General features: G+C 43.2%; 1 protein-coding gene and 1 non-coding gene across 5 annotated transcripts; both read left to right on the top strand.

Moving 5' to 3' along the window:
* On the top strand, nt 1-27,701 carry LOC148874175 (uncharacterized). 4 transcript variants are annotated; one of them, XM_088966700.1, is made up of 5 exons: nt 1-483; nt 575-662; nt 23,339-23,491; nt 25,147-25,219; nt 27,169-27,462. In XM_088966700.1, exons 1-5 carry the CDS (start codon nt 351-353, stop codon nt 27,268-27,270), a joined length of 549 nt encoding a protein of 182 aa, XP_088822826.1. In that variant the 5' UTR covers nt 1-350; the 3' UTR covers nt 27,271-27,462. The 4 variants fall into 4 exon arrangements, with proteins under 4 accessions (XP_088822826.1, XP_088822828.1, XP_088822829.1 ...); XM_088966701.1 differs by lacking the exon at nt 25,147-25,219 and adding an exon at nt 23,920-24,008 and having other exon boundaries at nt 178-483; XM_088966702.1 differs by lacking the exon at nt 25,147-25,219 and having other exon boundaries at nt 50-483.
* On the top strand, nt 3,012-3,119 carry LOC148874176 (small nucleolar RNA snoR100). Its single transcript, XR_016105984.1, has one exon. It is a non-coding gene; the product is annotated as a small nucleolar RNA snoR100 (small nucleolar RNA).

Raw genomic sequence — 27,701 nt, 5'->3', positions numbered from 1 at the left:
GTTAAACTCTGGGTCTATTTTTAGAGTTTTAGTACCCTTACGGCTTGAAAGTACAACAGGAACGGGAACAGGGTCGCTCACAAGTCACATTCGCTTAAATGGTTTACTTTTTGTCATTTTGCGATTTCTGGGATCCGTGATGCTAGCATTGCCCACGAAACAAGAGAAAAAATAAAGAAAAAAGATTTTGGGGCCTTCGGGCAAATCGGCTGTGTATTTCAGTAGCATTTCTGCTTGCTTTGGCTGGCTACATTGCTTGTTCGGTAAAATTCCCTTCGGTTTCCTGGCTTTGGCGCTGCTTGTGGTGGAACTTGGGAAGTAGGTAACGGCAGTCGGAGTGAAGAGTTGTGATGGATTTAGGGGAGCTGTGGGCAATCTTTGGGCCGGGCTTCGCCGGTTCAGTCTTCGGTGCCGGCTGGTGGTTTTGGGTTGACGCCGTCGTATGCAGCTCCGTTAAGGTTGGGTTCGTCCATTACCTCCCCGGTTTGTATCTGTTTACTTCTTTATCTCTCTCTTCCTCTATTATTTTCATTCGGATGGGAATTAGGCTTCTGGTTTTCGTCTTTTGCATCAGGGATCTTTGCATCTCTGGCCGCCTTGATGTTCAACTGCGTCAAAAGAGATGACATTGATTACTCTCCATACGAAGAAGGAGAATGGAGGTCAGTTCTCAATTTTCTTATTTTTTTTTCCTGTTTTAGGTTTTATCTGTTTCATTTCTTTGCAAAATGTTTTTGTGAAAATCCCAGATTTATTGGTTATGCATGTTCCTTTGAGATTATTGATAAATCTGTTTTGGTTGCCTTATTTTTATGGGTTTCCAATTTTTGCTACAATCAGGACATTACATGCCCCCAAGCAAAAGATAAAAAATGGAGCGGGTGAGCGTATTTTGCTGGCTAAATTAGTAATAGTTCTCTGCTCTTTTTAGGGAGAATGCAGTTTAATCTATCAAGAAAAGATAGTTTTAGTGTATACACAGTAGTATGAAATATTTGGGATTTAGCTGTTTATTATGGCTAGGCAATAATTTCCCTTAATTACATCTTTCTCCACTGGCCATTTGCTATTGTAGATGTGTAGAACACTAGAACTAAGGTTAGATATCAAACTGATACATCTCAAAGTCATTTATCCATGGTATGATAACTCAGACTCAGTTCTGCTTGGTAGGTAAGAATCACTTAGGATGTGTTTTGTTTGAAAGAAAAGGTAGGGAAACCAATACAAGGTTTGCACAGGTTTCCCTACCTTTCCCTTCCTTTCCCTACTTTTTCTTTCAAACCAAACACAGCTTTAGTGTCTGCATTTTATGCACAAACAATAATTCAGATTGGAAAAGATTGATCTAACCATTTGAAGACCAATAACCAGTTGTTCATAATTCTTTATTCATTAAAATCTTGTAATGGCTCTCTTATATATGGTTACATGAGATCTCAACCACATGCTTTAATTATTGAAAATGCTCACCTTTTAGTCAGTAGGGAAGTCATATTTAACTGAACATTGTAAAACGAAGTTTAAGAAGTGAGATCAGAAAAGAAGTTAAATTGGTGCTTATGCAGTTTTGCATGGACATGGGCATGGCTGTTAGAATGTGATGTGTGTCCAAGAGTCTGACTCGGCAAGATGAGAAAAGGTGGACAAACATCATGTACAAAAAATGGGTCTCAGATTAAGATGTTGCTTTTACTACCAAGCAATGTTCAATACAAAAATAAGCTAGTTGATAAAAAGGAAACATTACATTGAAGTGTCCCTCAAGAATCCATCTTGTGTCAAAATCTAACATGTATCCAACACAGTCCATTCCAGATTATGCTTAGTTATAGGCCAATATCTTGCATTACACATGCCCTTTGTAGACCTTGCACATGTCATTTGTAGACCCCCCATCAATGGCTTTGTGAAATAGGAGCCACTGCTTGGTGTAATGGTAGAATCTCGGGCTCACAAGCATGACAATGTGGATTCAAGTCTGAAAGCAGCCACTTTGTGCCAAGAAAAATGCAATGTTGGTCTGTATCTGGTCCACCCCTTCTAAGAGGCCAAGTCCACAGATTTTTTTGGCCAATATTGGGTGATGGCCTTTATCAATGGCTTTATGAAATGAATGAACCATGTCAAGTGGATCTGTTATTTATTCTAAATCCATGACTTTGGCAAAGCAATTGCTCTTCCTTTCCTCTTTTATTTTTTTGTTCTTGTGGGGTTTTGTGAAATAGGGGCCACTGCATGGTGTAATGGTAGTCTTGGGCTCACAAGCATGACAATGTGGATTCAAGTCTGAGAGCAGCCACTTTGTGCCCAAAAAAATGCAAGGTTGGTCTGCATCTAGTCCACCTATTCTAAGAGGCCAAGTCCACAGATTATTTGGCCAATATTAGGTAATGGCCTATGTCAATGGCTTTATGGAATGAATGAACCATGTCAAGTGGATCTCTTATTGAATTCTAAAAGTCCATGACTTGGGCAAGATGGTCATGTTGTTTTTTTTCCTTGATAGGAGTTGAAGACCATTGATTTCATATATTCAATTTGTTTGTACTATATTTTTGGAGAAGTGATTAGGCATCGTTTTACTTTAATGTGACTCCTCTATGCCTTGAGGCATTATGTAACTCACCACTCATTTGGTTTCACGGTAAGCAGTGTTTTAAGATGCAGAGGCGTCACACAAGGCACTCCACTACCTAGAGGTGTGAGACGTAACCCTCCCGAACACAAGGAGGTGTAAGCCTCCTTAAGAAGAGGGGGATGAGGAAGGAGGAAGAGGGGGAGGAGGAAGAAGTGGAAGGAGGATATCATTTTTCTTTATTTTTAATAACAATATTTTATATTAAGAAGAATGAAAATGCATAAAACTGGCAGAAGGGGGGGGTGGTCTTGGGGAGAAATGGAGGAACTGGATGTTTGCTTTCATATTATTGGTGTCTTTTTCAGTTTTAGTGAATGGGGTATCTACAAAGTTTTTAATGCAGCTAGGGGTTTGAGACAAGGGAATCCCTTTTTAAAGGAAGCATGGTAAGGTGCACAGAGATTAAATTGATCTTCGTGTCTGCTTTCTTTGATGCTTTCTTGCTTTGATTTTGCAGGCCTGGATCTGATCTACATTTTCTGTTTTCTAGATTTTCTTTATTGATAAAAAAGGGCCCCTTCCCCTATGCTTTTTATTTTAGTGGTGAAGGTTTTAAGTAAGCTGGTGGACAGAGGGCTGAACAATGGGCTGTTGGCTGGTTTCAAGATTGGTAGTGAAAGGATGACCATCTGTCATCTCCAATATGCTGATGATACCTTGGTTTTCATGGATGTGTCAGTGGAGTGGAGCAAGCTTATAATCTGAGGGGTATCCTTAAAAGTTTTTATTTGCTCTCTGGATTAAAAATCAATATGAACAAATGTGATGATAGGAGTTAGAGATATTCAGCAATCCACTTTAGATGAATATGCTGGTGCTTTGGGTTGTCTTATTGGGGATTTCTCCTTCTCCTATCTTGGTTTGGCCATTGGGACTAGGGCGGCTGCTCCCTATACTTGGCAAGCTGTCTTAAAACGAATTAAGCAAAGAATGGCAGGATGGAAAGGCAAATATTTGTCTTTTGGAGGGAAAATCACCCTAATAAAAAGTGTCCTCTCAAATTTGCCAATTTACTACTTGTCTCTCCTAAAATCTCCGACTTTGCAAATGAGATAATAAGATCTTGGACTGAGGTAGCTCAGTCTTCTAGAGAAAAAGACAGGATAAGGTTAGAGTGGAAACCTCTAGAAGGGAACGAAGTAAAACTGAACTTTGATGGCAGCTCTTTTGGAAATCCAGGTATGGCAGGTATAAGAGGTGTGTTCAAGAACTCTGATATGGCTTTATGCTTAGGGAAGTGGAAAGCATTGCGAAGGACATAAATGCTGAATGAATTTAAGTGGGTATGAAGGACTGAAAATGGGGTGGCTGATTACCTTGCCAAACAAGGGGTATTTAGGCAGCAATTGTTTTGGGCTTCCATGTAGTTCTGTTAGTAATGTTGGGCTTGCAGCCTTTTTACCTGAATGCATTCATGTCATCTACCATTAATAAAAATTTGATTTATTCTGCTGATAAAAAAACGTTGATTTGTGATGTTTTTAGAGAAATTTGGTAGAGGACAGAAACAACTAGTCATCATCCCACAGGGAAGAAAAGACGTGGTTTGGAAAAGCTTAGTAGATGAGCTATTTGGGTTTGTTGGCATAAGAGGGAAAGTTCAAGAAGGGAGAAAAGAAGAAAGAAAAAGAAGTATTGAGCCAGAAGTCCTAAAAGAAAAACTACCAATTGTTGTGATACAAACAATCCCAAATTAATGGTTCAACTTAATAAAAGGGGTGGGCAAATAAGTTTGTGATAACAGTAAACAAGGGGATTGAAAGCCTTAAGTGCGTGAAGGACTGAATTTGAAGGGAGATCAAGTTAAGTGGTGAAGGAGTCAAAAGCAATCTTGGCTGTCCAAGAGGAGCTACTAGAGCGTCTCAACAGGGTTATCCAATCACCTAAAGGTCCTCTGCTAGTAATGAAATGGTGTCCAACGATTAATATACTAATCATGTACAAAACATGAGACATAGTGCTAAAGTTTTTTGGGCTATTGTTGCACTTATGAACTGCCAACCATCTCAAGACCATTGGAGAACTTTGTGTAGGTGCAATGGTGCAAGAGCTGAAGAGTAGAGAGACTGAACACCTATGCTTTGCTGCGATCAAAATGTGAGGGGCAAGGCTAGTGGTTGTAGCATGCATGGTGGAGGTTCACATTGAAGGTCTGAAGTGTAGGGTTTGGTTTGTCTCTTCCGTGGAGGCCAAGCATTGGGGAGAGAAGTTGGAGGTTGAAGAGAATGATGTGGAAGTATGACATGATCGACATTCATAAAGGGTAAGGCGGGTGATGAAAGGTTGGAAGATGTGGAGGTTCACATTGAAGGTTTGAAGTGCAGGGTTTGGTTTGCCTCTTCCATGGAGGCCAAGCTTTGGGGAGAGTAGTTGAAGGGTGAAGACAATCACGTGGAAGTATCACATGACTGACATTCGTAGAAGGGTATGGCAGGAGTTGAAAGGGTGGAAGATGAAGCATTATGAGGCTCTAAGTGGTTCAAGAATTTGAATGGTAAGGAGGTGTTTACTGATTTGGAAAAACAAGTATTGGGAATAGTAAAAGGCAGGGAGCTCTTTCTTGAGAAGAGAGGTTTAACTAAGGAGAGGTTATAGACTTAATAGCCATGTGGCATGACCTTCAAGCAGAGGCTCTAATGGGTGGCCTTGGAGCGCAAATGATAAGGGGATTGAGCTGGATCGAGTGGTTGTATTTGAACTGCTGAACTAGGGTGAGTCATGTGATTGTTTTTGTGAACGTGTAGGTAGTCTAAAGTTCATGCCTAGAAGTGGAGATAGGGAGTCCAAAGTCTTGAGTTAGGGGTGTGGGCTATTAACAATTTTCAAGCATGGTGGGGAGGTTCTGCATGCCAACTAAAGTAGGCATGTGGACCCGGTGTTAGATGGAAGAATAATAGACCATGTTGAAATAATTTAGTTATTTGTGTTAGGGTCTGTTTGGCTAGTTAAAGCGTTTTTTATTTCAATTTTTTTATTTCTGTTATGTCTGTTATTGTACTCACTTACAGCAGGGGCACAAGGGTCTTTTCCCTTCTTATTTCTGCCACCCTATATAATATAATAAAGCTGGCGCCGCCGGTACTGTTCTATTGCCAATCTCTTCTCTTCTGTTCTCCTTTCTCTCTTCTTCTTCTCTTCTCCTTCTCTTATTTCTGGCCGGCCTCACTGTCAAGATGGTATCAGAGCGGGAGTACTGACTGAGAGAACAGATTGAATAAGCTTCCTTCCTTCTCCAACTTGCTGAATCTGGGCGGAACAGAGAGCTGAATCTGGGCGGAACAGAGAGCTGAATCTGGGCGGAACAGAGATCTGAATCTGGGCCGAAGAAAACAGATCTACAACTGGTACAGTCCTTCCTTTTTTCTCTTCTTTACCCTCCTTGGTCGTGTACCAAGTGAAAAAACCAAATGAATCTGGGCTGTTGAATGTTGTCAGACCTTTGTGTTAAGGTGACTGTAGGTCAAGGATGATTTGTTATCTCAATTTTTTGGCTTGATTATAAGTGTTAAGGATCTCTCCTGCTGATTAATGTTCTTAGACATTCTGGAAGGCTGGTAGGTTGGGACTGTTAAAACTGTACAGGTCTGAAATCTGCCGAATCTTGCCTTTTTTTTGTCCTAAAATTGGTACTATTTGTGCTTAGACTGTTTTCAAACCCAAGTGTGTGGGTGTGGATTGAGTACGTGTGTGGAGCATATTTTTTTTTTTTGGAGTAAGGAGGGATCCTAAGTTCGGTGTTTGGGACTGATTGTCTGTTTTGACCATGTCGTCTGAGAATTCTGCTACTTCAGAGATTCCAAGGAGCCACAATGGAGTGAGTGGGGGAATGGATATGAGTTTCCCCATTGCTGTTATTCCCTTTGATAGTCCGAACTACCTTGAATGGTCTAGGGGAATAAAACTCTACATCACTGCTAGGGGGAAAATAGGATATATCAATGGGAGAGTGAAGGAGCCGAAGTACGGAAGTGCTGAATATAATAGGTGGAACCAAGAGAATATAGTATGGTGATGTCATGGCTCTTGGTTTCCATGTTTCCACAGGTAAGGAAGACTTTTATGTGGGCTGAAACTGCTTGTGAGATATGGGAACAAGCAAAGTCCACCTATTCAGAGCAGAGACATTATGCCAATATATACCAACTGCAAGCTGAATCCTCTACTTGCAAGCAGGGGGAGAGGAGTCTCTCGATGTACTATTCTGATTTGACACCGATATGGAAAGACCTTGATCACTACCAGAATGTAAATTGGAAGTGTGATGAAGATGCAAAGGCGTATAGGTCACTTGTATCTTAGCAACGGGTCTTTGCCTTTCTCCTAGGGCTGAATCCTTCATATGAGTCCATCCGGGTGCAGATCTTGGGTAGTAAAGACTTACTATCAGTTCAGGAGGTGTATGTCTTAGTGCAGTCAGAAGAGAGTAGAAGTGTGATGAATTGTGTAGAGGGGGAGTCAATTGCCCTAGTTGTTCGAGGAAATTCAGATACAAATGTCAGAGGTGCTTTTAAGAAAGGTGACTCTTAGAAAAGAACAAATGATAAGAGCAAACTTTGGTGCACTCACTGCCAGAAGACACGACACACGAGAGATACATGAAAGAATGGTAGGATCCATCTAATGGACGCCAAGAAAGGTGCGGAATGGGGGACGAATTTCAAAAAAAAATTTCCTACCTTCTTCCAACTGGGAATCATATTCCCTAAATTTAGAATACATTATTCAAGGATCCTACTTGAATCATAAACAAACCAGATCTGAACCAAAAGGAAACAGGAAGGATTATACCTGATCCGGAGAAATAATATCTCACAAAGTTGGTGTTCACGCCCAAAGAAGTAACCAAGATCCGCTCCTGCTGAAGATGACACAACTGTGGATGGAACGGAACCAGCAGGGTGCGTCCTACACACTGGATTCTTCACAAGAACCCTCTGGAAACCTTGAACACCGAATCCTAGTGTCTTTCTTGCAAGACTATTGTCAAGAACTGCTTTCTTGACTTCCTGTTGCTGCAAAGATTCAATCTTCCAACAGGTAGTGGCGGCAGCTGAAGGAGGAGAAGTCCAGGGACGAAGAGGGCAGAATTGTCTCTTTCCCTGGAGTCTGTGAGAGATCAAATCTCAAATTGTAGGATGTGTTTCTTGCTTACTCAAACCCCCTAGTTCGAAATCTGATATTTCTTCTAGGGTTTTCTCCTCTTTCTTCTTGATTAAGAAACCTCCCAATATTTTGGGAGTTATCCCAATCCAAATTAGTATTTGGATAGAGGTTAATCTTAATCCTATCTGCAGATTAAGTTAGTTAACTCCTGATCTTATCAGGAGGTTACCAGATTCAAATCTAATTTGAATTTGGTCTCTTAGAGTGGATAAGGTCAAAGACCCAATCCTTTTACTAACACTAATCTCAGATTCGCCCTATGAACTGGTGATCATATCAGCCTAGTTCGAAATGGGCTTTTGGCCCATTAAGTGTTCAGTGTTTAACTAGTTTCCAACCTGCTGCCCAGTTGGGCTTCTTTGTATGGCGTGGGACCCAAGCATTGATCTACACACCAGCCACATGGGTTCGGCCCAGCCTTTATTACAAGGCCCAACTGAATTCACTGAAACACTCAGTGACCCCCTTGAGCCCATCACATGGACCCTATGGGCCCAACACTTACATTAAGTGGTCCCTGGGCCAAGCCATCTTATAAAAACCCAGGGACTGTGGGCAGGTGCAAGATTAGCCCATCAGGTATTATCCTAAATGGTCTTACACTTAACCTCTCAGCCCTTAATGATCAGGCACTGCCCGACAAGAGAAGACCTCTCTCTCGGCTGCAAGGAATAGTACCGCACTCTCTACTCACATGGATCTCGGGAATTAAAACCTTTTGCAAATCTTTTGAAACCGTACAAATACATATATATATATATATATATATATATATGTATATCTTATTTTGCAAAACAAAATTCCAACGATTGAAATCAACTGCCGGCAGTTTGGTTTCCATCAGAGAGAGTGCATTACCGATCATTACCATTGTCCGACAAAGGGGCTGATCCTGTCACTATGACCACTCACTCAGATGAATTCTTAGACTGCCCCAACATGTCCAGGTTTTGACCCCCACTAAGGATTTCACTGATTGACACATCAAAGACAGCCCAATCCGACACCTAGTGATGTGTCATAATCGAGTCTAGGGGTCAGGTGTAACTTTCCAGTTTTGCCCATCTGTCTCCAAGGTCTAGGGCAATACTGGAAATCTGGTCTGGTTCAAGGGTTCAAGCAATCCCATATTGCATGTGCCTTGGGTCTTACCCTGATGGCCGAAACAAGCCATCCCAACACTTGGTGGCACACCAGTATCAGCCTTGGCAGGATAAATCTCCCCAGACTTATCCAATGGCTGTGAACATTTAAAACTAACACAAGTTTCTATAAGTGTCCAGTTTTAGGGTCTTACACAGAATTATACCAAACAACATGAATCAAACATGCACTTTAATTTATTTCCACTAAATAACAAAAGTACATCAAATCCGATTGAAGCTAAGGGCATACAAGGCTGTCTAACAATACATGTTGGGATCTCCATGGAAAACCTAAATGGGCACAGGATTTGGGTAAGAAATCAACACCTGATCAGGGCAAGAAACCAAGCCAATTAGAAGAAGTATAACTCAGCTAATTTGGCATCGACAGCAGGATTCTCCTTGGGTTATTGACTCTGGAGCCTCAAACCACATGACTGGTAAGTCAAATTTATTTCAGACATATAACCTCCTCTCTGGGAGAGATAAGGTTAGACTAGCTGATCGTTCCTTCTATACCATAGCTGGCCAAGGTACCTGATGGTGCACAATCCGGTCACCACTAGCTGGCACTTGCGTGGCTCTTGAAAGGTACCTGAGATGGAGAAGATCAGGGATTCCCGAGGGCTTGCCCAGCGGGAACACTTTGACGCTTAAGTTAGAGTTCTGTGAAAGGTGCAAAGAGAGGAAGAAAGCTAAGAGTGTAGATAGCGCGAGTATCAAAAAAGTTACCTCTGTGCTTTGGGATTGGGCTACTTATAATAGAACTCTGTTGAATCAGGCCCACCTGCCTCTAACAGGGCAGGTATAACCGCCACTGTTGTCCTGCCGCAGCCGTTACAGCCAGGGCTAAGGTGGCACGTGCGGGGCCGTCCTTGCAGGGTACGTACCTGTCAGGTGTAAGACACCTTCTAAAGGTGGCGGGCACGGCACTGTCTGACGAGAGATGTGGTTGCAACCTCTAGGTTTGTCGGGTACGGTGGTCGGGCATGAGGCCTTCCTGTGATGTGCCGAACTGCTCTTTTACGAGCTACCTGGTATCGAACTACCCTGCAAGTGGCGAGCTGCCTGTGGCAAGCTACACCAAGCTATCTGGCCCGAGGTGTCTCTACCTCGGGATATCTAGAGGCGGATCGGGGTGTTCCTGTTTGGGAGTGGCCTAAAATCCACTGGGAGGAGCTTGGGCATTAGGAAAGGTCAGGGGGCCCCGGGCTCGAAGGTAGCTTGGAGCGCCTCAGCCTTGGGAAGGAGGTGCAAGCCAGGCGGCTCTCTGCAAGTAGCCTAACCCGTCAAGTTGCCAAACTAAGCTCGGTGAGCCCTTGCCACCGAGTTGCGGTTGCGCTTGCTGTGCTGTCATGCGAGTCATCGCTTGAGAAAGGTCATGCCCACGTGTACCCATGCTACAAGGTCGAGTCAAATCACCCTCCATCAATTGCCCCCCACTCCCTGTGCTGGCGGTGTCGACCCAGTGCGGGGAATTCAAGATGTGCCAGGTGGATTTGGCTTCGGTACTCATGCCACTCCGTCGTGCGCTCCGCCTAGTTGGACCGGTCCAGTGTTCGACTTGATCAAAAGAAACCCGGGTCGCGTTTGGTTTACGCGCGGACATCACACGATTTGGACTTCGCGGATGCCAAAAAACGTGCTAAACTAATTTCGCCTCGAGGAGCCCGTAGCCGGTTTCTTTGAGAGCCGTTGGATCATCTCAATCTTGAATGTTAACGCCTGATGCGGTGGCTATAAATAGTGGGGGACCCTTGGTCATACCTTCGCCACAAAGTCTTTAGCGTCAGTATTGAGCTCGCGTCTGAGGTTCCCAGCTCGGGTTTTCTAGTTCGGTTATTTCCCCAGTTCGGTTCGCGTTTTTTGCGGTGAGTTCCCGAGCTTCCTTTTCTTTTCTAAACTTTCTTTCCTTTCGTGCCTTCATGTCGTCTAGTGTAGATAGCCTTATCGACGAGCCCGAGGTGGGTACCTCAACTTAGGGTGGCTCTCCTGCTGCCTAGCCGTCCGATGTACGGGTGGCTTCGGGTCATATGGTATCCACCTCCCACCGAGGTCGGGTGCCAGATCAGTTCGGCCCTTCCACCATGACCCTGGGGAGACTTCAGGTCTCATACAGAGGTTCCACCTTCCTAAGGAGTACTTCTACAGCCTTCCTACCGGCAGTTTCCCATGGGAGCACAGTCCCGATGAGATCATGGTCTTTAGGGAGCAACTGGTCGTCGGACTCCGTCTCCCTCTTCACCCCCTGATTGTTGAGGTGTTGGTGCACTTAAACATTACCTTGGACCAGTTTCACCCGAATTCAATACGGAATGTGGTTGGGACCATTTCCCTTTGCTTCGACCGCGCCTTCTCCATTGACCTAGATATCCTTTGTTCTATCTTGGCAATAAAGAAGAGCACTTCGGGCGCTCTCCCTGGGCACAGACGAGCTTATTATCTGTCTCCCCGCCCGGATTTTAAATTAATGCACAAGCTCCCGAATAAAGTCCCTGCCTGGAAGTGGGACTACTTCGTAGTTCGGAGCAGCACGGGGTGGCCTTTCCCCACTGACTGGAGGGTGGCCATTCAAGACCCCGATGTTATTCGATGGGAAGACTAAGAAGTCACTTCAGTCGTGGGCTCAGCTCGGGTTGAATTACAAGGATTTCACAGCCGAGGAGAAGCTCATCCAGGCCGGCTTGAGCTCGAGTAGGTTTGTCTTTACTTTGGCTTTTTTGTTCGCATACTTACTTCAGGGCTACTAACGCCGAGCTTTACTACTGGTCCCATGGAGGCAGAAAAGATAAACAGTCAGAGGCTTTTTCGCCAGATGAAGAGGAAGAAGCGCGTAGCCAAGAAGGCGCGCGTCGAGTCCCCGCAGGCTACTGTCGAGGCTCAACCTCCATAGGACCTGGCTCTGGAGCCCGAGCTCCCCAACGCTCAACCTGTCATCGACTTGGAGGGAGACATGGCGCCTCGGGGCCCGAAGTGGTGGCCGAGCCCACCCCTAATCCTGCAGAGACTGCTGCTGGGGACGCCACTAAAGCTGTCGCCGAGGCTCGCTCTGCAAAGGCTACAACTGAAGCTCGTCTTGCTGAAGTCGTTGCCGAAGCTTCCGAGGAGTCCACCCATGTGGCAGAGATGTCGGAATCTAGCTCGGGGAGTTAGGAGGGTCAAAGCATTCTGAACCCCCAGTGCAGCCTTTAGAAGAGTAAGGAAGCTGCGTACCCGGGAGGTCTCAGAATGGACTGATCTCACTCCTGGTCAGCTCAGTGCCCGAGCTACTTCTCATACCATTTTGGTGAGTTCCTTGCGAAGGACCATCTTCTCTTCTCTTTTTTTTTTTTTTGACTGATCTCCTTTTTGTAGGTGAACTCAGCCTTGCGTGCCTTGACCCTTCAATCTGATCGGCATCTGAGACGGGCTTTGGAATCTGAGAAGTCATCTCGCGTAGCCCATACCGAATTGAGAGTAGCTCGCGGTAAGATCCACTGCTTGCAGAATGACGCCTCAGCTTAGAAGAGCTTCATCGAGGTGTTGTTGGCAGAGAAGAGTGAGCTGGCCTGAGACAAGGATAGATTGAGGTCCGAGGTGAACGGGTTTAAGGTTGGCCAAGAGGCCTTGAGGCTCGAGATGGACAACCTCAAGGCAGAGCAGGATGCTCTGAAGCTTGAGGTGCAGGGCCTCAAGGGAGCGAAAGGAAAGCTGGAGTACCTCAGAGGTGACTTCAAAGAGAAGACCGAGATCTTCGAAGGTGCCCTCAAGGAGACCAAGGTCCAGGCCGTCATTGACTATGTTATGTCTTCGAGGTTCGACGACGTGATGATCGAGGCCTACTGCAAAGGTTTCAAGCTCAGCCAGTGGTTAATTAGGCACATCTACCCCAGTCTTGATACAAGCGCCATCACTACTTCGCGGATCACTGATGACATAGTGCGTCAGTCAGCGGATGATCCAGACTCTGAGGACAAAGGCGCCAATAATGATGCAAAGGCCACCGGTCCGGTTAATGCCCCTAAGGAGGTCCCTAGCAAAGGCGATGAGCCTCCAAAGTAGTTCAGCCCTTGTACCTGCGAGCTTGATCTTCTTTTTTTTTGTAACAAACTTTTTGTAATGGGATATTTGTAATGAAAATACACTTCGCTAAGTGCTGTGCAATTTACTTTATTTGCTAAAGTGATTATTTTACCCCGAACTGTTAAGTTATCGAGATAAGTGCCCGAAGCGGGGGTTTCTCGACTGTCGTCACCTCGAACTGTCTCCCAGTACTTAGTAGGGGTAACCTTATGTACACCGAGGTGAGCAACATAGTAGGGTATATGCCCGACCTGCCTGCACCCGGTTTAAGTTGACATCGGTTGTCCCTAACGGGTTCAACTTGTTGTATGCCGGGGCGGGCTATGCATCACAAGGTTCGTACCCGTGCTGCTTGCGCCTATGCCGATGAGGCGACTAGGTCTTATATGGTGTCGAGGTCTTTCATTAGCTTGGTGTTTTGGCCCTTAGGCTGGGGGAGCGACTTGTAGTACGCTCTCCTAGAGTTCACCCGTGCCGAAGAGGCGACAGGGTCTTATAGCGCCAAGGTCATGTTAGCTCGGCATTTTGGCCCTTAGGCTCTGGGAGTGACTCATAGTCTACTCAGTTGTTACAGGTAATACTGTCTTAAGTTGACAATATTCCATGCCCGAGGTACCTGTCTTCCTTCGAGGGTTTCGAGCTCATATGTTCCTTCCCCGAGCACTCGTTTCACTCGGTAAGGTCCTTCCCAGTTGGATCCGAGCTTGCCAGCGCCGGGCTCAGGTACCATAACTTTACGAAGGACTAGGTCACTGACGCGGAGGTTCCGCTTCTTGACCTTGGCGTTATAGTACCGAGCTACTCTTTGCTGGTAAGTTGCAGTCCTGATGTATGCGAGGTCCCTTCGTCGAGTAGATCAAGGTTGGTACGCAACTCATCCTCATTTGTCTTATCATTGTATGCTTCCAGTCGCAACGTAGGTACTTCGATTACTACTGGGATAACTGCTTTGGTGCCGTAGGTGGGGTTGAAGGGAGTCTCTCTTGTGGCGGTTTTCTCCGTGGTTTGGTAAGCCCATAGAACACTGGGTAGCTCGTCTGCCCACAATCCTTTAGCTCGGTCCAAACATGCCTTCAGTCCGCGGAGGATGGCTCTGTTTGTGACTTCTGCTTGACCGTTTGCTTGAGGGTGTGCAACTGAAGTGAAATTCTGTCGGATCCCCATGCCTTCAGTCCCCAAGTGTTCGCCGCATAGACCCTCATGAGTGTTGCGGAATACGAGCTTGGCTTTGGTAGGTCGCAAGCAACGCAGGTAGAGGAGCGTGTAGGATCTCCGGCACAGTCGTTCGTTTATTATGACGTATTTGGTTGCCTGGCGCTCTACCCTTCTGGCCGCATTGCGATCCGCAGGGAGGGTCTCGCGAGCAGGTCAATCCAGCTCGACTCTGCTTGAACGACGGGAGCGACCTCCTCTGCCCTCCCGAGAATGCTAGGCCAAGGCAGGTCCTCTATGTACACGGTTCTCATGGTGATATCGCTGGTGCTGGCTAACCAGGATAGGGCATCGGCCTCAGCGTTCTCTGACCTCGGGATTTGCCTGATGAAGTGTGATTCGAAGTTGAGTAGAGCCTCTCTTACTTTGGATAAGTAAGCAACCATGGTTGGTTCGCGAGCTTCGTAATCTCCTGACTTGGTTGATTACGAGCTGGGAATTGTTGTAGATGACGATGTGCTTGGCTTTTACTTCTTTGGCTAAAGCTAGTCTAGCTATCAACGCTTCATATTCTGCTTCATTGTTGGATGCCGCGAAGTCGAAGCGTAGTGCGTACTCCAATTTTGTGCCACTTGGGCCGTGCAGAACTATTCCGGCTCCGCTACCCTACTGGTTCGAGGAGCCATCTACGTGAAGGATCCATGGCTCCTCATCCCAATTCGCGCTTGGCCTAACTAGGAGAGATGCCACACTGACTACTACCTCACGGGTCCCGGACTCAACTGGCTTGGGAGCTCCAGGCTCGCCCGGACTAGGGGCCTCGTGCTCAACCGGCCTGGGGATTTCAGAGCTGAAAGTGCACTCGACAATGAAATCTGCTAAGGCTTGGGCCTTAATAGTAGTTCGCGGGTTGTATCGGAGGTTGTACTCGCTTAGCTCAACGACCCACTTCGTCAATCGACCAAAGACCTCGGGCTTAAGTAAGACTTGCCTCAGATGTTTGTCGGTGAGGACGATAATAGTGAGCCTAGAAGTACGGATGGAGCTTTCGAGTTGCGATGACCAGTGCGTAGGCTAGCTTCTCTATCTCTGGATATCTCGTCTCTACTCCCTGCAATACTTTACTAACATAATAGATGGGTCGTTGGACCCGATCTACTTTCTTTATCAGTACCGAGCTGACCACTTTGTCACTTGCCAAGAGATATAACTCTAAAACATCGCCTTCTTCGGGCCGGGTTAAGATTGGCACACTAGCGAGGTATTTCTTGAGCTTGTCAAACGCGAGCTGGCAGTCTTGGGTCCATTTGAACCTTTTGCTTTTAATTGCCTTAAAGAAAGGTAGACAGCGGTCTGTTGACTTGGACATAAAGCGGCTCAGGGCGGCTATGCGGCCATTCAACCTCTGAACCTCCTTCAACTTCCAGGGTGGTCTCATATCTAAGATGGCCTTAATCTTATCCGGGTTGGCCTTAACGCCGCGCTGGTTAACGATGTATCCTAGGAATTTTCCCGAAGTGACACCGAAGACACACTTGTTTGGATTCAACTTCATGTTAAATTGTCGCAGAATTTGAAAGACATAATGCAAGTCTTGTATTAATTCGTGTGAGAATTGAGTTTTGACGACCATGTTGTCTACATAACACTCTATTTTTCTGCCAATTAATGGCTCAAATAATTTATTTACGAGCCTTTGAAAGGTTGCCCCAACATTTTTCAACTCGAAGGGGATAACCTTGTAACAATATAGACCGAATTCTGTGATGAAGGCAGCCTTTTCTTCGTCAGCCGGGTCCATCTTGATCTGGTTATAGCCCGAATAGGCGTCTTAGAAACTCAGCAACTCGTGCCCCGAGGTCGCATCCACTAAGCGGTCGATTATGGGGAGGGGGAAGCAATCTCTTGGGCAGGCTTGGTTTAGGTCAGTGTAGTCGGCGCACATGCACCACTTGCCGTTAGCTTTCTTTACCAGAACGGGGTTGGCTACCTAGCTCGGGTAATGGACTTCTCATATGAAGTCTGTTGCGAGGAGCTTCACGACCTCCTCGTCGACTGCTTTCCATCGCTCCGGGGCTAGGTTGCGTTTCTTCTGTCTAACGGGCCTAACTACAGGATCAGTATTGAGCTTGTGAGATATAAGACTAGGGTCTATGCCGGGCATCTCTGCCGCGAACCATGCAAAAACATCTAAGTTTTGAAGTAGGAAACTTACTAGTTCGGATCGCAGGGGTTCCTGGACTGAAGCACCGATCTAAAGTGTCTGAGCTGGGTTTTTTTGCTGAGTTGGAATAACTACTGTTTCTTTCGTGGGTGCAGCTCGTTCTTCGCCTTGCTCCGTAGGTCGCTCCAGTTCGAGATTGTCGGCCACCTTGGTCTTTCCCTTGAGGGTGGCGACATAGCACTTGTGAGACTCAAGCTGGTCGCCCCGCGCTACCCCTACTCCGAAGTTTGTAGGGAACTTCATCGCCAAATGATAAGTGGAGACCACCGCCCGTAGGACATGGTGTTAGACAGTTTTGTATGCCCTTAGCTTCAATCAAAATTGATGTACTTCATGAATTTATTGTAAATGAATAAAAGTGCATATTTGATTCATGTTCCCTTGGTATGTTTCTGTGTAATACCCTTAAACTGGACACTTAATGAGACTCGTGTTAGTTTAGAATGTTCACAGCCAGTGGGTCGGTCTGGGGAGACCTATCCTGACAAGGCTGACACTGTGGTGCCACCAAGTCGGTTGGGGTGGCTTGTCTCAGCTACCGGGGTGAGACCCTAGGCACATACAGTGTGAGATTAATTGAATATTTGAACTGGACCAGATTTCCAGTATTGCCTTGGACCTTGGAGATTGATGGGCAAAACTGAAAAGTTACACCCGACCCCTAGATTCGATTATGATACTACACTAGGTGTCGGATCGGGCTGTCTTTGATGTACCAATCAGTGAGATCCTTAGCGGGGGTCAAAACCTAGGTATGTTGGGACAATCTGAGAATTCATCTGAGTGGGTGATCATAGTGACAGGATCAGCCCCTTTGTCGGACAAAGGTAATGATCGGGGATGCACTCACTATTGGAAACCAAGACTGCCGGCATCCGATTTCAACCGTTGAGATTTGTTTTGCAAAGTATATTTTATATGAGATATAAAAGTATATATATTATGATTTCTAAAATGTTTGCAAAAAGGTTTTAATTCCTGGGATCCATATAAGTGGAGAGTGCAACACTGTTCCTTGCAGCCGAGGGAGAGGTCTTCTCTTGTCGGGCAGTGTATGATCATTAAGGGCTAAGAGGTTAAGTGTAAGGCCATTGAGGATAATACCTGATGGGCTAATCTTGCATCTGCCCACAGTCCCTGGGTGTTACAAGGTGGCTTGGCCCAGGGACCACTTAGGGTAAGTGTTGGGCCCATAGAGCCCATTCGATGGGTTTCAGGGGGTGCGCTGTCTTTAATAGTATATTCGACCAGGCCTTGTAACAAAGGCTGGGCCGAACCCATGTGACTGATGTGTAGATCAATGCTTGGGCCCCACGCCATACAAGGAAGCCCAACTAGGCAGCAGTTAGGAAGGTTAAGTGAGCACATAAGCTTAATGGGCCTAAAGCCCATTTCGAACTGGGCTATTTATTTAGTTAATTAAAGGGGCGAATTCTGAGATGGATTAGCAGATAGGATAGGGTCTTAATCCTATCCACTCAGAGAGTCCAGATCTGAATGTGATTCAGATCTAGAAACCTCCTAATGGGATTAGGAGAAAGCTAATCTAATCTGCAGATCAGATAAGAGTTTATCCTTATCACTAGAGGAGAAGGCTGATCCAAATATGATTTGGATAAGCAGCTCCTAATGGGATTAGAAGCTGATCTTTTAAGTTAACAAAAAGAAGGAGGGGGCGGCAGAGTTTAACATATATACATCAGATCCTCTTTAGTGCTGAAATCAAGAAGAGAGAATTCTGCACCCTGCGAATACTCTCTTGCCGCCTCCCTGTTCTTGCCGCCTTGTTTTCCAGTTCGATCTCCAGTTGTGGGAGAAGTCATGATTGGATCTTGACATCAGTTCTTTGAGAAATGATTGAAAGGAAGCTGTGCTCACGTACCATTCTACTGATTCTTGCGAAGGACAAAGTTCTTGGGGAATAACACTGTTGATTCTGCTCCATCCTGCACTGCGCCATCTTCAGTGGGAGCAGTCTTTGGATCCTTCCTTGGGCGTGAACACCTTCGTTGGGAGATATTACTTCTCCGTATCAGATATAATTCTCTCCTATTCCTTTTGGTTTAGATCTGGTTCAGTTTAAGGTTCAAGAATGATCCTTGAAAATATGGTTTTCTAAATAGGGAATGTGATTCCCAGTTGAAGGGAGAGAAAAATTTTTGAAATTCGCCCCTTGTTCTGCAATCTTTGGGCGTCCATGGGATGGATCTCTCATCCCTTCACATGGGTGATTGGTCGGCCTATTATGGCGTTGTACGAGGAGGGGGTCGCCACCACCAAGAAGTCATGGTTGAGTCTGACTACGCTGGGCCATGTGCCGACTTCCACAAGTATTGTTATTTTACCGAGGGGCTTGACTTCTTCTCCGCTGAAGCCCACCAAGGGAGTATTAGCGGGCCTCAAGTCACTTCCTTGCAACTGAAGCTGGTCGAACGCGGCTTTGAAGAGGATATCAACCTATTCAAGGACCTCACCTAACAGCTTAAGCTTTTAGGTTGAATGGCTCTTTGAGAAGAAGAAACATAATTACACATTTAAGGCTCAATAACCATAGCAAAGAGCTATATAAATCAAATAGGAAAAATTAAGAAACTGTAATGGCCTAATGGGTATGCTTCTCTTTGTCTCCCTTTTGGTCTTTAGAAACTTTTGTCTTTATTGTTACTTTATGTTTTGATTAGATTGAGAATACTCTTTTGTGTTATATGAAGGGATAGGAAATCCATCAGATGGACGCCCATAGATTGCGGAATAAGGGGGCGAATTTCAAAAATTTTTCTCTCCCTTCAACTGGGAATCGAATTCCCTATTTAGAAAATCATATTTTCAAGAATCATTCTTGAACCATAAACTGAACCAGATCTGAACCAAAAGGAGTAGGGAGGGATAATACCTGGTATAGAGAAGTAGTATCTCCCAATGGAGGTGTTCACGCCCAAGGAAGGATCCAAAATCTGCTCCCACTGAAGATGGCACAGTGCAGAGTGGAGCAGAATCAGTAGTGTTCTTCCAAAAGAACTTGACCCTTCTCAAGAATCACTGGGACGGCTTGTGAATACAACTCCCACCAATATTTTCTCCAAAAGATTGGTATCAAGATCAAATCTTGATTTCTCCCAAGAACCGGAGATCAAACTGCTGTAGGCGGCGGCTGCAAGAAGGAGGCGGCAAGAGAGTGCTTGCAGGGTGCAGAATTCTCTCTTTTGGTAATCTCAGCTCTCAAGACAAGAGTGCGTATTGCTTGCATGTCTAAAGGTTGCCGCCCCCTCTTCTTTTTATAGACTTAAAAGGGATCAACTCCTAATCCCATTAGGAGTTGCTAACCCAAATCATATTTGGATTAGAAGTCCCTTTAAGTGATAAGGGATAACCCTTATCTTATCTGTAGATTAGATCAGCCATCTCCTAATCTAATTAGGAGGTTTCCAGATCTAAATCTTATTTAGATCTTGGACTCTCTAAGTGGATAGGGTGTGGGCCCAATCCTATCAGCTGATCCATCTCAGAATTCGCCCCTTAAGTGACTAATCAAATTAGCCCAATTCGAAATGGACTTAAGGCCCATTTAAGGTTATGTATTCATTTAGCCTTCCAATCTACTACCCAGTTGGGCTTCCTTGTATGGAGTGGGACCCAAACATTGATCTACACATCAGCCACATGGGTTCGGCCCAGCCTTTGTTACAAGGCCTGGCCGAATACACTGTTATGGACAGTGCACCCCCTGAAACCCATCTCATGAGCTCTATGGGCCCAACACTTACCTTAAGTGGTCCCTAGGCCAAGCCACCTTGTAACACTCAGGGACTGTGGGCAGATGTAAGATTAGCCCATCAGGTATTATCCTCAATGGTCTTACACTTAACCTCTCAGCCCATAATGATCATACACTGCCCGACAAAAGAGGACCTTTCCCTCGGCTGCAAGGAACAGTGTTGCACTCTTTGCTTCTATGGATCCCGGGAATTAAAACCTTTTGCAAATCATTTCGAAACCATAATTTATATACTTTTATATCTCATATAAAATATACTTTGCAAAACAAATTTCAACGATTGAAATCAGCTGCCGGTAGTCTTGGTTTCCATCAGTGATAGTGCATCCCCAATTATTATCTTTGTCTGACAAATGGGTTGATCCTGTCACTATGATCACCCACTCAGATGAATTCTCAGACTGTTCCAACATACTCAGGTTTTGACCCCCGCTAAGGATCTCACTGATTGGTACATCAAAGACAGCCCAATCCGACACCTAGTGCAGTATCATAATCGAGTCTAGGGGTCGGGTGTAACTTTCCAGTTTTGCCCATCAATCTCCAAGGTCCAAGACAATACTGGAAATTTGGTCCAGTTCAAAGATTCAATTAATCCCACACTGTATGTGCCTAGGGTCTCACCCCGGTGGCTGAGACAAGCCACCCCAACCGACTTGGTGGTACCACACAGTGTCAGCCTTGTCAGGATAGGTCTCCCCAGACCGACTCACTGGCTGTGAACATTCTAAACTAACATGAGTCTCATTAAGTGTCCAGTTTTAAGGGTATTACATAGAAACATACCAAGGGAACATGAATCAAATATGCACTTTTATTCATTTATAATAAACTCATAAAGTACATCATTTTGATTGAAGCTAAAGGCATACAAAACTGTCTAACATTATATGCATTTTTCTTTTTCTTTTGAATTATAGTGACTTAGTAAGCGAATCATATCAAAGTAGTAAGCCAATTATCCAATCACCAATTCCTTGTTGATTCTTTTAGGAAAATATGTTTAAAAAATTATGATTTTAATGAAATGTTGAAAATGTTTCAATAATATTCTAAAATTTTAAATTTTAAATATAGCCTACAATGAAATCTGAAATATTTCCGACATATCAGAGATATATGGAAAAATAAAATTCCCAGAAGATTTTGTATTGCCACCTAGCAAATGGGGATATTTTGGGGATATATTACTAAATATTGTCAATATTGTGAACCATAGTCGGAAGCAATTCAGATGCTTGAGAAGAATACAGTCTTTGAGTTAGAAGGGATAAATGCCAATGTTAAGGTGTCGAAAATCTCTGAGATTAATTCCAATGCAGTAAGAAGGTTTAAAAGCCAGAAAAAAAAAAAAAAAAAACAATTGGAACATGTAAGTCTCAAAAGTTTTTGCCAGATTGAAGGAGAGCCTATTTGGGATTGGGCTGATTAAGAAGGTAAAGCAAACAAATAGAATGAACAAGAGGAAAAAAAAGGAGGATGATTTTAGTCACTAGAGTTGATGAGAACCTGGACACAAAGGTTGAGTAGTTTTTCTTTGTGGGAGTCTGTGTCTTTGGGTATAAGGTCTTGTTTTCAGGGGTTGAGGCTGGATGGGTGGGTAGCTAGGGAGCTTGTTGATCACAAATAGTGGGTGAGTAATTTTCTGGGTGTTTGTTTGTTTGTTTTGGCTTGGACTTTCTGTTTATGTTTCTTTGGCTATGGGAAGTGTCAGTCCAAAGAATAGAGGAGGGTTTAGGTTGAGGTTTTGCTTCTTTTTGGATGATTCCTTATCATGTATTGTAATAATCTCTTTCTCTCTATCTTAATATGATTTATTTATTTTTCAAAAAAATATCCAGCTATTTTTTATAATAATTACTGTTGTTTGGTGCAGTTGTTAAAATCATGGGTTGACAACCATGAAAATTCTGTTTGGAGTCTACAAGTGGTTACATTATACTAAAATGCTGGAGGGTAGATCTCTATCCTGTGTCCACCCCTCCCAAGACCCTAGATGGCTGGGATTAACACTGAATAATGGCCTTTTTATAGTCTCTCTATGTGAGACACAGAGAAACATGTACAGACTTACTTGCAGTGGTGGGAAGGGGAGTTGGGGTAAAGGAGTTCCAAAACTCTTCCCAAATGAATGGTAAGAAGGATCAAAAGAACCAATTGCTAGTCATCTCATATAATAGAAGAGTAACACAACACAAATCTTCCTTTTCAATCCTCTAGGTAGACTATTAACAGAAGTGTACCTCTGAACTGATCTAAACGATCTGGTCATCCTGGCTGCTAGTGATTTTTCTCTCCCTCATTTAGTCTCTTAGTGTCCATGATCCACAAGAATGATCTCTTACCCACTCAACCTCTAAGTCCCCTTCCACTTATCTCTCATTCTAGTCTGTTTGGTTTCTTCTATAGAGAGAGAGTAGAGAAGAAAATGGTAACACGCGAATGGAGGGAGAGGGTACTCTAATCTGTCAACTAGCCCAAAGAACTGTGCATTCTAAATCTAATATTAAGTGAAGTAAACTAATAATGGTATCATTCATAGTACGGTACGTGAAAGAATTATACTAAATACATTAGTATGCTACTAATGTACAATAATATTGTACACTATATAGCAGAATCATCTTTTCTTTGTACAACTCTAGGCCCCAAGAATCATGTTTTCAGTGGGGCCAAGAGCTCTATCTTTTTCACTGTTCTGTAACCAACCTGGCTTGAAAATGTGGCAACGAGATCTCTCCTTTGTCCTTTGAAATTAATTCCCACTCCTAATAGACCCGGTTTTCCTGTAGAGTAGCTATTACATTTGACCCTATAGAGCCTTGTGGAGGAGGGACCCCTTCATGCAAAATCAGCCTTGGTGTAATCATGTATTAATTTTTGTGTTTCTTCTTTTATCTTTGCCTGAGGGTGGGCCTTGGCACATTGGTTGGGTTGCTCTATTACAAGCTGGGTGACCTGGGTTCTAATCTTAGAAAGTCTCTGTGTATGTGCAGGGGTAAGGATGTATACATCTGCCCCTCCCCAGACCCCACATTGGCAGGAGCCTCATACACTGGGCTGCCCTTTTTCTTTTATCCTTGTCTACTGTAGCTTATGATAATGCACATTGTAGTTTTTACTTTCCCAGAGCCAGCAGCAATGATCCATTAACTAAGCATCTTTTGCAACTGCAGATTGAAGCTTTGGCTGTTTGTTGCATATGTTGTATCATTTGTGTCTCTAGCAGCATCAGTAGGTCTACTGGTACAAGATGCACTTGTAAAAAGTGGACCTTCAGCATGGACAGGCACTGCTGGTGTCTTGCAGTGTGTGCTGGTATTGATCAGGTATAATTTTTATTCATGATCCTACTTATTTTCATGTTTCAACAGATAAGTATTATTTTATTGTGTGCATAAAAGTTTTGTAAATAGGTTAGCCAGGGTTTTGTCTTGACAGATACCTAAATTTAGCCTTCTGAGAATATTTAACTAATCCAGATTGTCCACCAGATAAGGGATATTTGAAGTGCTTAGTGTTTACTTCTTCAGGTATTGACAAGTCCATAAGCACCATCATTATACCTCTTCCCAAGAGATGTTGACTATTGGAATCTTTTCTTTCTTTTTTTTTTCATTTTTTTAAATCTAAAACATGACCCCCTAGATGACGGGACCAACATTGGGTAATGGCCTTTTATGTTGCATTAGCCACTGGTTGAAAATTGCCCATGAGTAGAGAATGAAGAGAACATGTGAAACTCTCTTGATTACAGGTATGCCTCCATGAATAAGACTCCAGGGAACATGTGTGGTGAGGCATTCTAATACGCAGAGTTGTGAAGTCTAGTTCAGAATGCAAGAGGTGTGTGATGCAAGGCAGATTTTTAAAATTTTATTACAATATTTACAATAAACCAATGTTTATAATATTTTTTTGGTTTTCATTTTTCATCTTTTGTATTATGTTAATATATAATGGGGAACATGATAAAATGGTTCCCCTACTTATATCTTTAATATTTTTATTATAAAAACTGGCATAAGTGTGCATGCATATGATGTGTATGCCTCATTGGCTCTTGTATAGAGCACAATTAAAACACACACCTCTATGCTGGAAGTTTGCACCTCAAGTGTCAGTACTCCATGTGCTTCCAGGTGTTTTCGTAGTGCCTTGCCTAGCGGTGTGCCTCTAGGCATATGCCTCCAGAGATATGTACTTTAAGACTTACATGTTAAACCCATGGTTTAATATTTGTGTATGCATTGGTGCATACCAATGTTTTAAAACTGAAATGCAACTAAGCATAAGGATTTCTTACAGCCCTTGTCACAAGGTTTTAAGGTAATGCACATGCCTGAAGAAAGTGAGGCACCAACTATGAGAAAGAATTGGAAAAAAATAAAAAACTTAAATATACCAATATGCAAATATAAGTTCTGAAAGAAATAAAACCTTCTAGTTCAATTGGTAAAAAGTGTTGTGTTATTAACATGGGAGTTGTAGCCTTGTAGCCTCAAGTCCTTGCAAAGGTTAAACTGTTTAAGCTTAAGCTCTATAATTCATTGATACAATTTAATATATGGTTTTATTCATTCAAACGTTATTTTTTTGAAGGTAACCATATTGATATTAGCTGTAGGCAAAAAAGGATTTGAATTTAGGGTTAATTCATCAAAATGGAGCAAGACACTCTACAAAATGACAAAACTGAGCCTTGCCTATGAGTGCTTTCTGAAAAGTTGGAGTATATGTCTTTATCAGTCTAGACTCAAATTATTAGGTTATTCATAATGCTGCCATGTGAGGGATTTATTTTATACTCTTATCTACTGCCTTTTTTTTTTCAAACAAGCAAATGGAACAATGATAAGATGGTTGATGTTGATTGGTTTTTTTAATATTGCTCTTTTGATTGGATACTCGGAATCACTCCAGCATCTTGTTTCTTGATCTAATGCTCAACATACAATGACTTGTTTCATTCATTGATGATTAGAGATGTAAAAAAAAGGTCAAGCTTCCTCCAGAAGTCGAAGAAAAGGCCAAATACATTATCTCAACTAAAAGAGGTAATGAACAAACATTCTAAGTCTGATCTATGAAAAACCACTCCCTCCAGAAGGCCCTCGATTACCACAGAGCACTTGTCAATGTTGTGCTTGACATCAATTTTGTGATGGCCGGGGGTGGGGTGGGGGGGATATATTATATCCTCATTGTCATTCAATAGACCATGCATATATGTACCATTTCCTTCTTAATATATACATGCCTACTTACATTTGTGTGTATGTATATGCATAGCCACGTTCATGTTTCTAAATTTTGGGGGTGGTTGGTTGTGTCTGGAAACACCATAATTCTTTTTAGAAAAGTTATCTGATTTCATTGAAAAAAGAGGGGTACACAAGGAGGTGTATAAATACAAAACAGGAGTCAGACCCCTAAAGATTACACAGAAGGAACTTTGTCACAATACAAGGTCTAAAATAGAACCTAGTTTTGCTAATCCATTTGCTATGGCATTTAAATCCCTTGGAATCCAGAGCAGAGATGCATTCGTAGAAGCCAATGAGTCCCCTGCCTTTGCTAGCTCAGACGTGTTCAGAGGAATCAATGTAAATGATCTTAACAGGAATGCTGTTAACTTCCTGTTCTCCTCCCCACCCTCCCCACTCATCTCCAGGGATCCATCTCTCAGAAGGGAAGGAGTATGGACTCTAAGCTTTGATGGAAGTTCCTCAGGTAACCCTGGTGTTGCTGGCATTGGAGGAGCTTTAAGAGATGAGAATAGGAACATTTGCTGGGTGTATAGTGGACCGATTGTTATAGCTGATTCTACAAAGGCAGAAGTGATGGCTTCTCTTATAGGGATCCACTTAATCAACAGATTGGGTATTCAGAACCTCTCCATTGAAGGTGACTCAGCAAAAACCCTATACTATTATTGATCCTATATTACTATGCTCTGGCATTTGTCAACCTTATTCCAAAATCATAAATCTTAAGATTATTCTTTATTCTTTGGCCAGCTTAGCCATCTCAAAACCTTGGCTTAACTTTTTACATCAGTTGTCTATGAATGCTAATGTGATGCATGTAATTAACCACATGTTGGTCAAAGATGTCTGGTATGTCAACCTGACCATGAGATGAAGCCTTAATAATTTTTTTATGATATTTTTCTGTATAATTAAAAATCACTCAAGTTTTTTTTTTTTGTTCATCGTACACAACTTTCTTGATTTCTTCAGGCTGTGTTTGGAAAGAGTGCAAATAGAGTGTAAATGCAAATATGTAGAGTGCATTCTGGTCCATACAAATGCAAAGTTGATCTAGTTTTGCATTGACAAATTTACTTCCTTGCCAAACGATTTTTGGTTGTAATGGATGCAAATACAAATCCTGAGATTGAAATATACTCTTTTAACATTTGATCACTTTGACTGCAATTGTTTACATCCTTTTTTGCGATGTAAAATTTCCTCTCATTTTGGGTGCAAACATGCTTTGGAAACTGTCTTTTCTGTCATTGTCAATACACAAATGAATTTTTGCCACACACTAGCGAAACTGAACCAGAGTACATATTTGCACTGAACTGGCATTTACACTCTTCCCAAATGCAGCCTCAGGAGAAAATGTATTGAAATCTTTTGGTATGATCTCTAAGCCTTTTCTGTTATTTTAGCGGGCAAGCACATTAGTTATTACTTTGTGAGGTCAGTTTTGCTTTTCTGATATGCAACCAAGCAACACATAGATGGAGAGAGATGCTCACAGTATGCCCTGATCTTAGCAATAATCATGTCTGACAACGCCATAACCCATGAGTGAAGAATTAGACAATTGGTTACAGTTGATCCCAGGGATGAAACATTGGCAATATGGGTACTAGAATGGTTTATTCTATTGCAGTTTTGGACTTATTAATCTGTACTAAAATCATTATTTCCATGGCTAATCATCCGGATCATTATTATGCACTGTGACCTTACTAACTGATATATTTATGCAGTGGTCTAATGTACTGGACGGCTCATTCAGATCAGAGTTGGTGAACCAGAAAACCTACCTCCTAACACATCCTAGATGTCTAGTTGATGACAAAGAGAAATAGTTCGATCTTTAATTCTTTATGGTGTTTGAGGTTGCTAGTTTCTTGTAAATGTGCATCTGTGTTTCTGTGTCAATGCTGCTTCTCTTGAAATCTGCATATTCAAATGGACTCTGTTGAATACAACTCTTACTGAAGTGATGGATCTTGTTGAGTCACTTATAAAACTGGAATTCAACCAGGTTCTTTGTAGTAGAATCCTGACATTGGTTGGTGAATTAGAGATTAAGCTGAGGTTCTACCCGCCCAATCAAGCAACTTTACGGCTCAGTTCCGAAGAGTACAGAACAAATATGTAGAGCGCAATAGTTTTTCATTTTGTATGTATTTGTACTGTACATGTTTGAATTTGTACTCTTTTCAAACTGAGCCTCATAGGCTCTGTATTTGCTATCTGAACTAAATACAAATTTTGCACCTGATTTAGCTTTTCA

This window comes from Nelumbo lutea, chromosome 1 (assembly GCF_056320005.1).
Source record: "Nelumbo lutea isolate HS-2025 chromosome 1, American lotus-T2T, whole genome shotgun sequence".
Lineage (NCBI taxonomy): Eukaryota > Viridiplantae > Streptophyta > Magnoliopsida > Proteales > Nelumbonaceae > Nelumbo > Nelumbo lutea.
Note: the sequence above shows the minus strand (reverse complement) of the source record. Positions and strands in the feature narration are given on the sequence as shown.

Coding starts and splice junctions, on each gene's coding strand:
- LOC148874175 (XM_088966700.1), top strand. CDS start 351: ATGGATTTAGGGGAGCTGTGGGCAATCTTTGGGCCGGGCTTCGCCGGT. Junction 484..574: donor GTTCGTCCATTACCTCCCCG/GTTTGTATCTGT, acceptor CTTTTGCATCAG/GGATCTTTGCATCTCTGGCC. Junction 23,492..25,146: donor TGTGTGCTGGTATTGATCAG/GTATAATTTTTA, acceptor ATTGATGATTAG/AGATGTAAAAAAAAGGTCAA.